At 63.2% G+C, this 14,498-nt stretch overlaps 2 protein-coding genes across 2 annotated transcripts in view; one reads left to right on the forward strand and one right to left on the reverse strand.

Annotated features, from left to right (window-relative positions):
• Positions 1-1,468: 1,468 nt before the first annotated feature.
• On the forward strand, positions 1,469-4,582 carry OLFML2A (olfactomedin like 2A; the record flags this gene model as incomplete). Its single annotated transcript, XM_014942746.1, has 7 exons — positions 1,469-1,816; positions 2,008-2,115; positions 2,221-2,406; positions 2,610-2,871; positions 2,993-3,226; positions 3,380-3,565; positions 3,793-4,582. Coding segments are annotated over 7 exons (1,926 nt in total), but the record flags the coding sequence as incomplete, so codon positions are not given.
• Positions 4,583-12,950: 8,368 nt separating this feature from the next.
• RPL35 (ribosomal protein L35) overlaps positions 12,951-14,498 on the reverse strand; it is a 3,828-nt gene continuing 2,280 nt past the window's right edge. Inside the window, exons 2-4 of the mRNA XM_014942748.1 lie at positions 14,256-14,408; positions 13,755-13,836; positions 12,951-13,170 (exon numbers count right to left, since the gene is read on the reverse strand). Of these exons, the coding sequence (XP_014798234.1) occupies positions 13,021-13,170; positions 13,755-13,836; positions 14,256-14,408 (385 nt within the window). The 3' untranslated portion in view covers positions 12,951-13,020. The remainder of the gene's footprint in view (positions 13,171-13,754; positions 13,837-14,255; positions 14,409-14,498) is intronic.

The following is a 14,498-nucleotide window of genomic DNA, read 5'->3' on the forward strand; positions in this document are numbered from 1 at the left end:
CTGGGGTGCACGTGCAAACCGGGACCTCGTGCAGGGCTCCCAGGAGGATGCACGCCCACACCAGGACCCCGTTCAGCGCCGTGACATGGAGAGACAGAGCTGGTGGCAGGGACAGCAGCCCATCTCCAGGCAGAGGAGCAGCCCGTGTGTGTGTGGAGGGGCCAGCAGCTCGCCGCCGGGCTGTGAATCCTCCTGCCTGTTTGCACAAGCGCCGGCATCGCCATGGGGAGGTCAGGGGGCCCAGGGAGGTGCGAGTGCCCGGGGAGGGGCTGTTTGGGGAGGGGGTCCCGCTCCCTGCCCCGCTGCTCCCCACCGAGAGCCTCATTAGATCCTGTTGGATTTACAGCCCTCTGGGCCGCCTGGTGTTTTCCTCCCAGCCAGCGGGACCTTCCTTTCCCTTTGAAAGAGAGAGGCTTTTTTTGAAATGCAAAATGCGGGAGGTTTTGCTGCATCTGTGGGAAGGGAAGCCCCTGGCCTGGGCTGTGGGGCTGGAGCTGGGGGTCCCTGCATGGAAAGCTGCTTCTGTGGGTGCTGCCAGCGCGTCCCCCCAGCCGGGCAGGGGCAGGACGGCGTCGGCACGGCCACGGGTGCTGCCCACGGGCAGGACGTTGGCCCCGTGGGCCTCTGCCCTTTCCCACGCCGCGCTGTGCTTTGGGGAGGGGGGGAGAGCCGGAGCCGGATTCATTTCCCAGCTCTGCCACCGTTGTGTTTCCCAGGGTGAGTCAGAGTCCCTGCGGGCAGAGCCCTCTCCCTGCGGGGTCACCGCGCTGCCTCCCCCCTTCCTCCCCCCTCCCGGGTGCTTGGCCACGTCCCCACACACGGGGGGCAGTCAGCACGGTCTGGCCATGCTCCCCACCAGCCCACGTGTCCCCTGTGGGTGCAGAGCCGCTGGCAGGGGGTGAGAGGGACACAGCTCCCATCCCACCGGGCTGGCTGAGCTGCAGCCCCGTTCCCCAGCACAGCGGGACTGGGGGAGAACAGCTCCTTATCTGCAGAAACCAGCCGAAAAGCACCCTGGGCTCCATAGCGTGAGTCAGGGCCATGTGTGGAAACAAGGGAGTCCTTGAGTGTGTGCCTCGGGCCGTTGGGGGAGTCTGGAGGGGCTGAGCTCACCCCGAGGTGGCTGCGTGTCACCATGAACAACGGACCCTGTGTGGGCTCGGGGCTGCGGGTGCGAAGGGACAGAGGCGCTTCTGGGTCTCCTCGTCACCGTCCCTGCTCACTGGGGTCTTGCTGGAGGCTGGGAAACAGCTACAGAAACGGGACCAAAGTACCTGGGGCACAAAAGGCTCTTGTGGCCACGGGTATGAGCGGCTGCCTGGGTTTCATCACCGTCACCCAGGTGCAGGGTGGTGGGACAGGGTGCTCCTGGCCAGACCATGCCCAGCCCTCTTTGGGGTGCAGCCAGGAGCCCCAGGGGTGGTGGGAGACCTCTGGGCACGCAGCAGAGAGGGAGTTGGCGTGATGGCTTCCTGGGGTTGACAGGGCCCTGTGGGACACCCAGGTGGGTCACCAGGCTCACCATCCGCCCCACGGCTGCGTGTCCCTGCAGGCGCTGGGCGAGGCGGACCAGGTGCGGATGACCTCGGAGGGCTCCGACTGCCGCTGCAAGTGCATCCTGCGGCCGCTCAGCAAGGACGCCTGCAGCCGCGTCAGGAACGGCAGCATGCGCGTGGAGGACTTCTACACGGTGGAGACGGTGAGCTCGGGGGCCGACTGCAAGTGCTCCTGCACCGCCCCCCCCTCCTCGCTCAACCCCTGCGAGAACGAGTGGAAGATGGAGAAGCTGAAGAAGCAAGCGCCTGAGCTCTTCAAGGTACCTGCGGGCATGGTGGGACCGTGGGCTGGGGGCCAGATGTGCAGGAACCCACCCTCCCCGTCCCTGTCCCCGGGGCAATGCAGCAGTGCAGTTCCTGCACTCTGGCCATGAGCAGGAACAGGGGGCATGTGCCCTGCCCCGTGGCCCGTGCCCCAGCCCCGTGCCACAGCCCTGTTCTCCCCCTCCAGCTGCAGTCCATGGTGGACCTGCTGGAGGGAACGCTCTACAGCATGGACCTGATGAAGGTGCACTCCTACATCAGCAAGGTGGTGGCCCAGATGAACACGCTGGAGGAGGTGAGTGGGCTCTGGCAGGCACCATCCCTGCAGCGTGCCCCATCTGGCTGCCCGGGACCCTCTCCGGGTGCCACGGGCTCCCTCCACACCTCTCCTCTCCCCCAGACCATCAAGACCAACCTGAGCAGGGAGAACGACTTCATGAAGGAGAGCGTCCTGCACCTCACCAACCAGATGAAACGCTACGAGAACTACTCTGACATCATGATCAGCATCAAGAAAGAGATCTCCAACCTGGGCTACCAGCTGCTGCAGAAGGATGCCGCCGCTGTCCCCGAGAGCAAGGCACAGGTACCCCCGGGGTCCCGGCCCCTTGCTGGACTTCTCCTGCCACGGGGCAGAGCCGAGCTCCCCTGGGTTTGTGGTGGGTGCTGGCAGCTCCTGCGAGTGCATCGTGGTGCACCGCACCGGCAGCTGCGGGCTGGTGCCTGCATCCGCTCCGGCACGGTGGTGGGAGGGGAGGGGAGGGGGTCCGACCGGGCTGTGCCCCCCAGGACACGGCGGGCGGCCGAGAGAAGGAGGCAGGACGGTACCCCAGCACCCGCAAGGCACTGGGGGACAGGGCAGCCCCCCGAGCGCCCAAGGAGAAGCAGCTGAAGCCCGAGAAGCCCAAAAAGGATAACGTGAAGGCCAGGGGGGGGTCACAGCCTACGCCCAAGCCCAAGCCATCGGCACACCAGCAAACCGTGGTCCGGGGCATCACTTACTACAAGGCTGGGCAGGCGGGGGCTGCGGAGGGACAGACCGGCAGCCGCGGTGAGTCCCCGGCATTGGGTGGGGGCTTGGGGGGCCGGGGGCACCCTCCTGCCATGGTGCTGCTTGGCGGGATGGAGGGGCAGGGACCAACGCAGTGACCCCCCGGCTCATCCCCCCGCAGAGAGCCCTGCAAGGGGGGTGGCTGCGCCGGAGAGGCAGGAGGAGAGGGGCCCCCCGCTCCCCCCAGCTGAGGGGACCCCAGCCCAAGCCATCGGGAGGACAGAGACCACCGTGCCCAGCACCACGGCAGTGCCCAGCACCGCCCTGGCCCCCCGCACCACCGCCCGCAGCCTCCCCCCCACCGCCCTCGGGCAGGGGGCTGACAGCACCGGGGGCCCTGAAACGCCCAACAGAGGTGGGTGAGCGTGGGGGCTGGGAGGGGAATGGGTCCCAGTGCCCGAGGCCAGGCTGGGCCAGCAATAGCTCTGCCATGGCAAAGGGCTTTCCAGCCCCCATGGAGGCAGGCTGCCTGGGGCAGGGGTAAGCCTTCCTCCTCCTCGGTACCCAGTGAAGGAGGTGGAGTGCGAAGGCACCATCGAGTCGGTGGAGCCCCCCACGGAGCACCACAGCTACGGGCGCAACGAGGGGGCCTGGATGAAGGACCCGGCGGCCAAGGATGACCGCATCTACGTCACCAACTACTACTACGGGAACAGCCTGGTGGAGTTCAGGAGCCTCGACAACTTCAAGCAGGGTGAGGGCTGGGGGGTGAGTGGGCACAGGGGCCCCAGCTCCTCCTGGGTGGGTGCCCAGCACCGGGCGATGCTGGCTGTGCTGGCCCCTTGGGTGGTGGGCAGCCGATGGGGACATAGGGCAGCAAGAGGGGACACAGGTCCCCTGCCACTGCTGGCTTGCTCAGGTCACCACACACGGGACCCCAGTGCTGCAGGGTGTCCCAACACCTCTCCCACCCACTCGCAGGCCGCTGGAGCAACCTCTACAAGCTGCCCTACAACTGGATCGGCACCGGGCACGTGGTGTACCGGGGGGCCTTCTACTACAACCGTGCCTTCACCAAGAACATCATCAAGTACGACCTGAAGGAGCGGTATGTGGCGGGTTGGGCGCTGCTCCACGACGTGGTGTACGAGGACACGACGCCCTGGAAGTGGAAGGGCCACTCGGACATCGACTTCGCTGTGGATGAGAGCGGGCTCTGGGTCATCTACCCGTCCGTGGACTACGACTACTCGCAGCAGGAGGTGATCGTCCTGAGCCGCCTTGACCCCGGGGACCTCTCGGTGCGCAAGGAGACCACCTGGAAGACGGGGCTGAAGCGCAACACCTACGGGAACTGCTTCATCATCTGCGGCATCCTCTACGCCGTGGACACCTACAGCCAGAAGGAAGGGCAGATCTCCTACGCCTTCGACACGCACACAGACACAGAGGCAGAGCTCCGGCTGCCCTTCCTCAACCACTACGCCTTCACCACACAGGTTGACTACAACCCCAAGGAGAAGGTGCTCTACGCCTGGGACAACGGCCATCAGATGACGTATGGGCTCCGCTTCGTGGTCTGAGAGCCCGGCCGGGTCCCAGCTGCACCCCGGTGCCCACCCTCCACCGTGCCCGGCCGGGGGTCCCCGTCAGCAGCCTGGCCCCCGTTCCCCAGCTGGGCCAGGGCTGCGGCGAGACCCCAGCTCCCATCCCCCAGCCCTCCCCACCCGCCGTGCCCCAGTCACCCTCCCTGCGCTGCTGCATCGCTGGGCAGGGGTGCAGGCAAGCGCAGACACCCCCACGACAACGTGGCCTCTGGGGCCGTGGGGCTGCCCCACAGCTGGCAGCTCGGCCGGCATTGCCTTCCTGGGGACGCGGTGGAGCATCCCAGCCCCATGTCCCTGCGGCACCGGGAGGCAGCCGGCTCTGTGCCGCCAGTGCCACGGCAGCACCCACCCCGTGCCACCGCACTGAGCACCCCCCCGCGCTGCACCCCCCCTGAGCACCGCTCCCCGCACACCCCCGTCACCACGCACCCACCGCAGCCACCGGCTGCCAGCGGTGCGGGGGCCTTGCCGGCCCGGTGCTGGCTGCTGGTTGCCGTGCCCTCGCCGGGCCGGGCCGGGCCCCCTCGCTGCCGGGCAGGAGGAGCAGCTGCCCATTGCTATTTTAGGAGACATGATTAAGATGCCTTTGCTTTTGCCGCTCATTAGCTTGTTATTTAAATGCATCCACCGGAGCCGCGCGGAGCCCCCTCTCCCGCAGCGGGTGCTTGCCCACAGTGCTGGGTGCCCTGCCTGCACCCCTGCCTGCACCCAGGGCCGGGCAGGGGCATCACGTGCGGCCGGGGAGCCCACGGCCCTCCTGCTCTCTGCCCGGGGCAGGGCGAGGGGCCGGGAGCGCTTGGCTTGGTTTTGGTCATTTTAGACGTGAACAGTATTAAAAAAATAACATATGTGAAAGCAGGCTGCGTGCGCTGTTGTTTCTCCCACAGCTGGGGGGGGGGAGCTGTCAGCATGGGCACTTGCTGTCCCCAGCCCGTGGCCAGCTGTGCCCAGGGGTTGCTGGCACACATGGCTGCTGTTCCCTGCACATCTGGCTGGCCCGGGGAGGGCTCCCCACGTCCCCTCTGTGGGGCCACGGCTCTGCAGCGCAGAGACAAGTGGGTCCCGAGCACAGAGTTGGGGGCACAGACCCTGCTGGGTCCTGGGGGAGAGGGGATTTGGCGTTCCCAGATCCGAGCCGGAGCGGAGCCCGGGGAGAGCAGCTGAGCGTGGGCACGGCGGCAGCAGCTGCCCTGGCTCTGCTGCAACATTTGGCAAGCGTGGAGCTGCTGGGGGGCCCCAAGGGGTCAGATCAGCCCCCGCAGCCCAGCTCCTTCCCGCTCCCGTCCCTACGTGCCAGGGCAGCCCCCCCTCAGCACCCGCCAGCCCTGCACCCCGGCCGGGGGTCCCGCAGAGCTGTCACCAGGCAGCGGAGCCCGGTGTCCCAGGGTGCCCGCACGGCTGAAATCCTTCCTACCGCAAAGACCCGACGCGGTGCCAGGCACAGGGCAACTGGGCAACTCCTCGTCTGGCCCAGCCCAGCTCCTGCCCTGGCACCGACCACCCCTGCCCCTGCCTCGGCCCCGAGCCCCCTGTGCTGGCGGCACATCCCTCCCTTGGCCACAAGTCCCACCAGGAGAAAGGAGCTGGCTGACTCTTCCCCCCCCTGAGCTGGGTCCCTGCCAGGCTTTTATCTAACGATCCACAGCAAATCCCTGTCCAAACAATACGGATTTCTGACATTTTTTTGCGGTAAACTCCCGGCACATCTCTAATTCCAGGGCTTTGTTGTTCTTCGGCGGGGGCTGCCCTGGCTCCGCGCTGCCTCCTGGGCTGCGGGACGCCCCCCTGCTCCCCTCGGGGAGAAAACACGGGGAAGGGAGTAATTAAACCCACGTGGCCGGAGGGAAACGTCACCTAATTACAGCCGTGGGGCCTCCTGCAAAGGCACCCCTCTGAGAGCATCCCTCTCGCTGCCGCTAACACCGTGATAACGAGAAGTTTTAATTATGCCCACATGACACCCGTTTCATGAAATAGGTTCTCCCCCCGACGGCTGCCTGGCCTCGTCCCCAAAACCTGCGGCCACGTGCCCCGGCTCGGCCGGGCTCCACAGCCCCGTCCGGCTGCAGCCTGGGGGCAGCTGGGGGGGCACGGAGGGGCAATGTGGGGGGATGCAGCGTGATGTGGGGTGATGCGGGGCAGCCTCAGGAGGGTTTCTGGGCGGTGCAGGGCCACGCACAGGCTGTAAAAGCTCCAGCACCGTAAAAGCTGGGGCGCCCACCGACTAAACACCATCAGCGAGGAAAAACAAAGGGGCTTTTGTTTCCCGGTGGGGTTATTGTGCTGGGTCCTTTGGGCTTCCCGCCCCCCCCACTGCTCCATGCCTTTTTCTCAATCCAAAGTCATCCCGATCCCCTTTCTCTGCTAGGATAGACCGGGGAGTCACACCTCGGGTTGGGTCCATGGAAATGCCCCCCAGCGCCCGCTCCAGTGCTCCGCGCCTGTGGCCTGGCCAGCACATCAGATGTCCATGTGGTGGGGGGACCTCCAGCCCCAGCAGTCCCTCGACAGCTGGTCCATGTCCTGGTCCTGCTCCTTCTCCTGGCAGTGGTCCCGCTTGTGGTCCCCGACCTGCTCCTGGTCTCTCTGGTCCCGGGTTCCGCTCCCGGTCCTGGTCCCAGGCAGGAGGAGGCAGGAGGAGGCAGCCTGGGGAGGATGGGGGTCCCCGAGCAGGACACAGTGGGGAGGTGTGGGTGGGGGCAGGATGGGCTCCCGCCGCGCCGGGCGCTGCTGACTTCCAGACATTCCTCCTGTGCGTGGCCGGCACCACCTCGGCTCATAACGTGATTAAAAGATTAAAATCTCTCAGTTCAGCAGCAAGCAGCAAATGAAGCTTGAGACGGGGATGCTGAGGGGCTGCGGTGCCTGAGGCCCCCGTGACAGCAACACAGCGCCCCGGGAAGGGCGGCTGGGGCCATCCGGGCGGGTGGCTGCTGGCGCCAGAGCCCCCCATCCAAAAACACCCTCCTGCAGGCACAGCCAGACCCTTGGAGAAGCCCTAATTCCTTCTCAGTGGCAGGCTGGGGTTGGTTTGTTGGTGGTGGTGTTGCCTCATTGCTGGCCCCACTGCCCCCCCCAGCACCGTGCCATGGTGCCAGCGCCGTGCAGAGCCATCTGGAGACTGCAGGTGGGCGCCGGGGGGTGACCAGCCTTCGGGCGAGCAGGACGCACAGTGGGCAGAGCACAGCACAGTCCTGCTCCAGGTGACATCCCAGCTGGAGCCTGTCCCTGGCCGCAGCCTGTTGGCACCCGCCGAAGGGGATTGCCCCCTCCTTGCACCAAAAACCTGAGCCCTGTTCCACCGTGTGTGCAGCCGGGTGCAGTACTTTGCTCCCACGGGAGGGTCCTGTGCCCACCCCCCCTGGGGCATGAGAGGCACCATCACTTGTCCGTGGCCACGCAGCCCTTCCCTGGCCATGGAGAGCCAAGAGCTGCCTTCCCAGGGGCTGCAGGGCCGGGACCGGCTGTGCATGGAGCATCCGACCTGGGAATCGGGCCCTTCCCTCCATTCTTATGTCCATCCGGGGCCACTGACCCGGGGAACGGGGCAAAGTGTGTCTGGTGGCAGGTGGGGGCGAGTCCTGGGGCTGTGCCCACATCGCAAACAGGCTTCAAAGCCAGAGCCAGCGGCACCGAGCGTCACAGGGATCTATTTTTACTGCCCTCCCTGACCCTTCCCTCCGCGTGGTCCCCGCTGCCGGCAGCCCTGGCAGCACAGCAGCGTGGGAAGGGGAGGCATTTCCCGCTGTGCCTCTCCCTCCCGCTCCCCAGGGACGTGCCCTGACTCCCTGGCACAGCAGGACGGTGCTGGCACCGCTCTGACCACACGCCCTGCAGGGGCATCCCTGCCCTCCGCAGCCCCGAGCCATGGATTGCAGGGCAGCACCTCGTGGGGATGGGCACGTCCCTGATGAGACCCACCATATCATTGCACCCAGGGCCAGCAGAGAGCCGGGGAGGACAGATGGGGAGGCTCCCCTGGAAAGCGTGTGGGTGCCTGGCATCAAACCTGCTCAAGTGCTTGCCCTCGGCCGGGGCCGTGCTGGCAGCAGGGAGCTGTTTCTCTTGTAACAGGGATGAAGCTGCGGCTGAAGCGCAGTGGGGCTCAGGATGTGAGTGTCGACCAACCCAAACAGCGTGGGTCGGGCGAGCAGCAGGCGCTGCCGGCTCCGCACACACCTTCCCTGCCCAGCACGGCAGGGCCACCACTGGTGTCAGAAATGGCACAGCGGGGAAGCCGAGGCATGAACCCATCCCAGGCCTTCTGCATCCCTGCTTATCCCATCAGGCACAGCAGGCACAGAGGACACAGCCCAGCACAGACCCACTGCTCCCAGTATGGACCTGCTGCAGGAGAGGAGGAAGGTGGAAGGGGCAGAGCACTGGGCACAGAGACAACAGCCATCCCCCCGCCCCCTTCTCCAGACCATGTAGGGCACCGTCCTGCTCTGCACCCAAAATGGAGCTGATTGTCCCCAGGGCTGGCAAAAGCTTTACTGGGGGCTGTGACGGCGCCATGGCCTGGGGAGGCAGCGCAGCCCGGCAGGCAGCGTGGCATCATGCCCAGCAGTCCTGCCTTCGCCCGACTGCGACCTGCATCACGGGGCTGGGGACAACCTGGCTGGTGCTCCACCGAGATCCCTCCCGGCACAGCCAGAGCCCAGGACCAGGGCTCAGCAGCGGCTGTGCCTGGGACACGGTGCCCAGCCGTGGCAGCAGCCTCTGGAGCCTGGCAGTCCTCAGCTCCTCCCTGGGGAGCAGGAGGCTCCGTGCCCGTGCCACAGCCCTCGTGCTGTGCTGGGATGTGTTTGGAGGGAGAGCACCGGTGTCAGCGGGGGCCCTGGCGGGTCTCAGGGGAGCCGCAGGACGACGCAGGGATGCGGGTGTCAAGGCTGCCGACCTTGAGCGGCAGCGGGAAAGGGCCGGGCAGTGGCCGGAGGGAAGGGAGGGGAGCCGTGGGCCTTGGCGGTGCCACTGCTGACTCACTCACCAGTGGAAACAGACATCTGTTCCCAGGCTTTCCGTTGCCACCTCCAAACCCCTCCAGCACCGCTGGCACAGCGTGGCACGGCAGCCCCTCGGGGCGGTGGGTGCACCCCTTCCCCGGCAGCGCCCCACAGCACGGCATGGGGGGAAGGAGAGGGCTGCCCAAGAGCCACGCTCACACTGTGCTCTGCTCACCCCCTGCACAGGGGTCTCTCCATCACCCCACGGTGCCCAGCCAGGCTGGCAGGGAGCCAGGAGCCCCGGCACGCAGTGGCCCCCCTCTCCCAGGAGCCCAAGGGCCACCTTTGTCCGGGATCCCCCAGGACGGCGGGAGCAGGACCCCGGGGGGCAGCGCCTGCATCAGACACTGCCTGTATTCACGGGAGCAGGGGACGGGGGCAGCGCGGGGACGAGGCCTCCCCCAGCCCGGCCAACAAAACGGGCTTTCAGGGCAGGGAGCGGGCGGCTGCCCCGGGCAGAGCTGGGCCGCCCGCGTGGCCAGCAGGACGTGGCATTTCCCCGCCGGTCACAACGCTCACAAGGCAGGGCTTGTTGTCAGCCAGATGCCCCAGACACGCTGCTCACACGCAGACACACAGAGCTGCTGCTCCCCCGGCACACGGAGGGGAGCCGGGGGCACCTGGACGCGCCCAGGGTGGTTGCTCCCAGGCTCCCTGCCCGTCCTGCCCCTGCGTGTCCCGCCATGTGCAGACCCCACCGCACGCAGAAACCAGGGCCAGCCCTCGGCGTTAGCGCTCCGGGGAGCTGCTGAGGAGCCATCCCGGAGGAGGGAGGCGACAGGAGCGACGCCAGAAGCGTTGGAGGAGCTGGGGTTTGCGTCTGTCTCAGCAAACACCGGCCAAGGGAGGTGGGGCCCGGGCTTTCCCAGCCAGACCCCGCACGGCTCCCAGCTGCCTCTGCCCCCTCTGCATCCCCCCCTTCCCCCAGACCCCCCGTCCCTGCCCAGGCTGCAGAATGAGGTCCAGGAGCAGGTCCTGCCGGCTCCCAGAGACACCATCCGCCCTTGGCCGGTGCCTGCTGTGCCGGGGAGAGAAACATCTGGTCCTGCTGAAGGCTTTCCAGGGCGCACGGCCAGGGCTCCCTGCGCAGTGGCATCGCCCTGGGCCGTGCCCCGCAGCCGGCCGGCGGCTGTTCCTCCCGCCTCACCCCCGCCCTGAAATTATTTATTTGCTGAAGAACAGCTTTCCCTGGGAAAGCCCACTCGAATGCCGAGGGACATCTTCTTTTACACAGGAAAAATAAACAGTTTGAGCCTTGGAGGCCCTGATGCTCTACAGACACCGGTACTAAACACAGGGCCGGCATCGGCAGCTGCTCGGGGTCAGCACAGGAGAGTGGTGGGGTCCCCCAGGAGAGGGGCCGTGGGCCAGCACATTTACCTTAATTTTCTGCTCCAAGTTGTTCCTGTTCCCCCCCCGCCAACTCGTTTGCAGAGTTTGCAGCTGGCTGTTTGGCAGCAGCAGCTTCTGCCAGGAGCCGGGACCACACGGGGCTGGCGGGTGAAGTGGGAATGGGCACAGACCCCCGAGTGCCCCGTGGAGCAGTGACACAGCCCAGGACAGGGATCCCACAGCAGGAACAGGCGTCTCCTCCACCTGCACCCTGGAGGAAGCTCCTGCTGGAGCCCATCACGTCGCCTCTGCATCCAATCAGGGTGTTTTTCCCGGTAATTTAAAGGGCTGCTTGTGCGTGGGACGTCTCCTGTGACAGCACAGGGTAGTTTTGATGAAAGGGCTGGACTGTGGAAATACAGCAGGTTGTAACCAAAACCCCCATTAGACACTTGAGAAGTTGTACAAACTGATGTGCCTTCAAAAGCAGGCTTGCCCTGAGCAGAAGTGGGAGCAGAGACCTCGGGAGGAGCCTCCCAACCAGAGCGACCCCGTCTCTGCCTGCCCCTGCAGACACAAACACAGCACAACCCTCCCGGCTGCCACCCCAGGATGTTCAGAGGAATCCACTTCCAGCCACTGCTTGTTTTCTCTCTGTGGTTCAGGAACATGTTTAGTCTTCTCTGGACACGATGCTGCCACCCAAACCTGCGACTCCTCCTTGGAAGTTCACTGCCTTTCATTAGTGTGGGCTTTTTTCCATTTTTTTTCCCCCACTCTTGTTACTGGCCAGTGAATGGCACGTCAGTGACCTGTATGGCAGTGGGATCTTTTAGAGACCCTGTCTGGGCAGTGCCACCTGTGCTGGGTGAAAAACATGTGCTTCTCCAGCACTGGCTGCTGCGGGATACCCAGAAAGGGTAACGCAAAGCGTTTTGTAACCCTCCCTGCCCTCTCGGCAACACGAACACGAGCCAAAGGAGCCAGTTCCCACACGCCACACTCCCTCGCAGGGACCCACGCGGAGCCCAGGGCCGTGCCAGGCCGGGCTCCTTCCTGCCAAACCTAGCGAGTTGGGGTCCACGCCAAGCTCCAAACAAAGCCATCCCACAAGCCAGGATCAGCATCACTGGAAGCTATCCCTGGGCACAGCTCAACGTATGGGAAATGCACTTCACCACACAGAATTAGACCTCTCTCTGGTTAAAACTTGTTGGAGGCTTAAAAATCCTTCAGATCTACGCTAAGTTCCATGAGCGGAATTAAGATCTTTTTCCTAAACAGAATCTGGATTCAATCTAAGGACCCCCTAACGAGTAGGGAATTTTTCATGTTAGACTGAATTAGCTACACTAACACAAACCATGACTGGTGCTCCAGCAGCACGGCATAACTCTTCCTTACACCAGAACCAAAAAAGGCCTTCGGAATCGCAGCTCCATCCTTCAGTTCCAAACAACTCCCCGGGGGACAAAGTCAAACCATTTAACTAGTTCTGTGCTTTGCAGGTGAAAGCGTGGCACCGTGACACCAGGGAAACTCGAGAGGGAAAATCTCCCAGTTCAACCAGCTTCTCTCAAGCCCTGTTTCTGATTGCACTTGGCCTCACTCAGTCTTGAGCACTTGGTCTGACACGATCACACCCCCTACGTTTTCCCAACACTGAACTGGAACCGAGCTTCCCCTCTCCCCACCCCACAGTGTGTGAGGCTGGGTACTGACACCAGCCTGGTCCGACTATTCTCTCCCAAAATAAACACCCACGTGCTGCTGGACCCCCGTCCTCCCCGCGCTCCCAGCTCCCGGGTGAGCGCAGCCCCCCCAGCCGGCAGCGCTGACTGCAGACCAACCACCCTGCCAAATTAATTCATCTCCCTAACACTTAGACAAGACAGAAACTTTAAACATTTACTCTTGAAAGTGATGAACATGGACTCACTGTACACATCTGTGTGAAGTTTCCGTTTCTAATCAGTTTCAAGTTAAATACTTTTTACGTGTCAAGTTCAACCAGCTCCACAGATCTGTACTCATCTGCCTGCTCTTCAGAGAGCAAAAAGATCTTTAACTGCCAGTTGTGTCACTATTTTCACTAGCAATAAAAGCTCAAGCAAACTTCCTGTGATTCCTTTAATTTCTTTTCACAAAGCTGATTTCTTTATCCCACTGCTACTAAAAAAGCACCAGTGACAGCTTCCAAAGAAATTCTATTTAATGAGACATCCTCAGCCAATACAATTCTGAACGGTGAGCACGCTGCAGCGTCACGCCTTGATGGCGTATTTCCGGGCAGGGTACAGACGTTCTTTTCGCTGCTGCTTTTTGGTCTTTAGGTTTTCTTCGTGCTTATTTAACCTGCGTCGCATGGCACGAGTCTTCTTCGGCCGCAGATCGAGAGGCTTATACTTTTTGCCCTATTTGCAAAAACACACAAGTTGAGTTTGAGAGAGCGTGAAGTTGCAACGGGGTGTGGGAGCTCACGGAGAGGCCTGCAAGAACCTCAGCAGTGCTTTAAGCTTCTTTTTGTTGGGATTATTATTACAGTCTAAAAGTTTAAGAGAACTTCTGCCCACGGGGAAACATGAGTTGATTCCAACTTTTGTAACAGTCGCACTAGCTGGAACTCAGACTTCAATAATGCTTAATATTACAAGTCCCAGTTTTCCAACACCTCTTGAACAGTTCTTTTTTCTCCTGTTCTGTATAATTCAAACCTCATGAAGTAATACTCTAAAAATTACAGAATTGAGATTAAGAATCCTTGGTCACCCACAGCATGATTAAAATATAGGAGAATATCTACATTGAATATCTGCAATTCTGGCAACCACAGTACACCCCCAAGAGGGGATGCTGCCCACAAGGCTCTCCTGGGAAAAGCAGATTCACCCCGAGCTTACAGAATCCAGGTAGGTTTGCAATGACATTTAAAAAGGAACCATCACTAGAGAACTTTAGCAAGAGAAAAAGGATAACTCTGAGAGACGTTGGGACATACCTTGTAAAACTTCCTCAAGTTCTCCTTCTGGGTCTGATTGATAACAGTCAGGACTCTGGCGATGGATTTGCGCACCACACGTCTGCAGGAGGGAAAACAAGCAGGTCTCAGAACATACTGAAAGACAAGTACCACAGATTTAAACCCCGCTATACCGAAACCACGCACATTCTACAACCAATAACCTACGCTGTCCCAGGCTGCAGCAAAACACCAACAGCTTCCAGCCGGTCTCAGCCCAACACCTCCGAGCAGAAGGATGCACATTCCCATTTTCAAGCCTACAAATACCCGCTTCTCTTTCATTTCCCCTTGTTCAGCCGCACGAAGCAGCAGCCGCACAGACCTGAGAGCACCTCCCAGCGCACCGCGGCCCACACAGCCAGCACCCCCACGGCACCGGCCGCCGTTCCCGCACGGGCTCAGGCCCGGCCCAGGTCCCCCGCAGCCTCCCCCCAAGCCGCCACAGCCGGTAGCGGCACCGGGCCGGGCCCCACTTACATCTTGGAGAGCTTGGAGGCGGCCCCGCCGGTCACTTTGGCCACACGAAGCTGCGACAGCTCCACCTTCAGATCGTCCAACTGCTTCAGCAGCTCCTCCTTCTTCTTCCCCCGCAGGTCTCGGGCCTTGATCTTGGCCTGCGGGCGGCGGACAGCCCGTCAGCCCCTCTCCCTCTCCCTCACCCCGCCGCGCCCCCCGGCCTCCCCCCGGCCTCCCGCCGCCCCTCGGGCCCCACACCGCCGC

The sequence above is a fragment of the Calidris pugnax genome, unplaced genomic scaffold, assembly GCF_001431845.1.
Source record: "Calidris pugnax isolate Ruff unplaced genomic scaffold, ASM143184v1 scaffold102, whole genome shotgun sequence".
Taxonomy (NCBI): domain Eukaryota; kingdom Metazoa; phylum Chordata; class Aves; order Charadriiformes; family Scolopacidae; genus Calidris; species Calidris pugnax.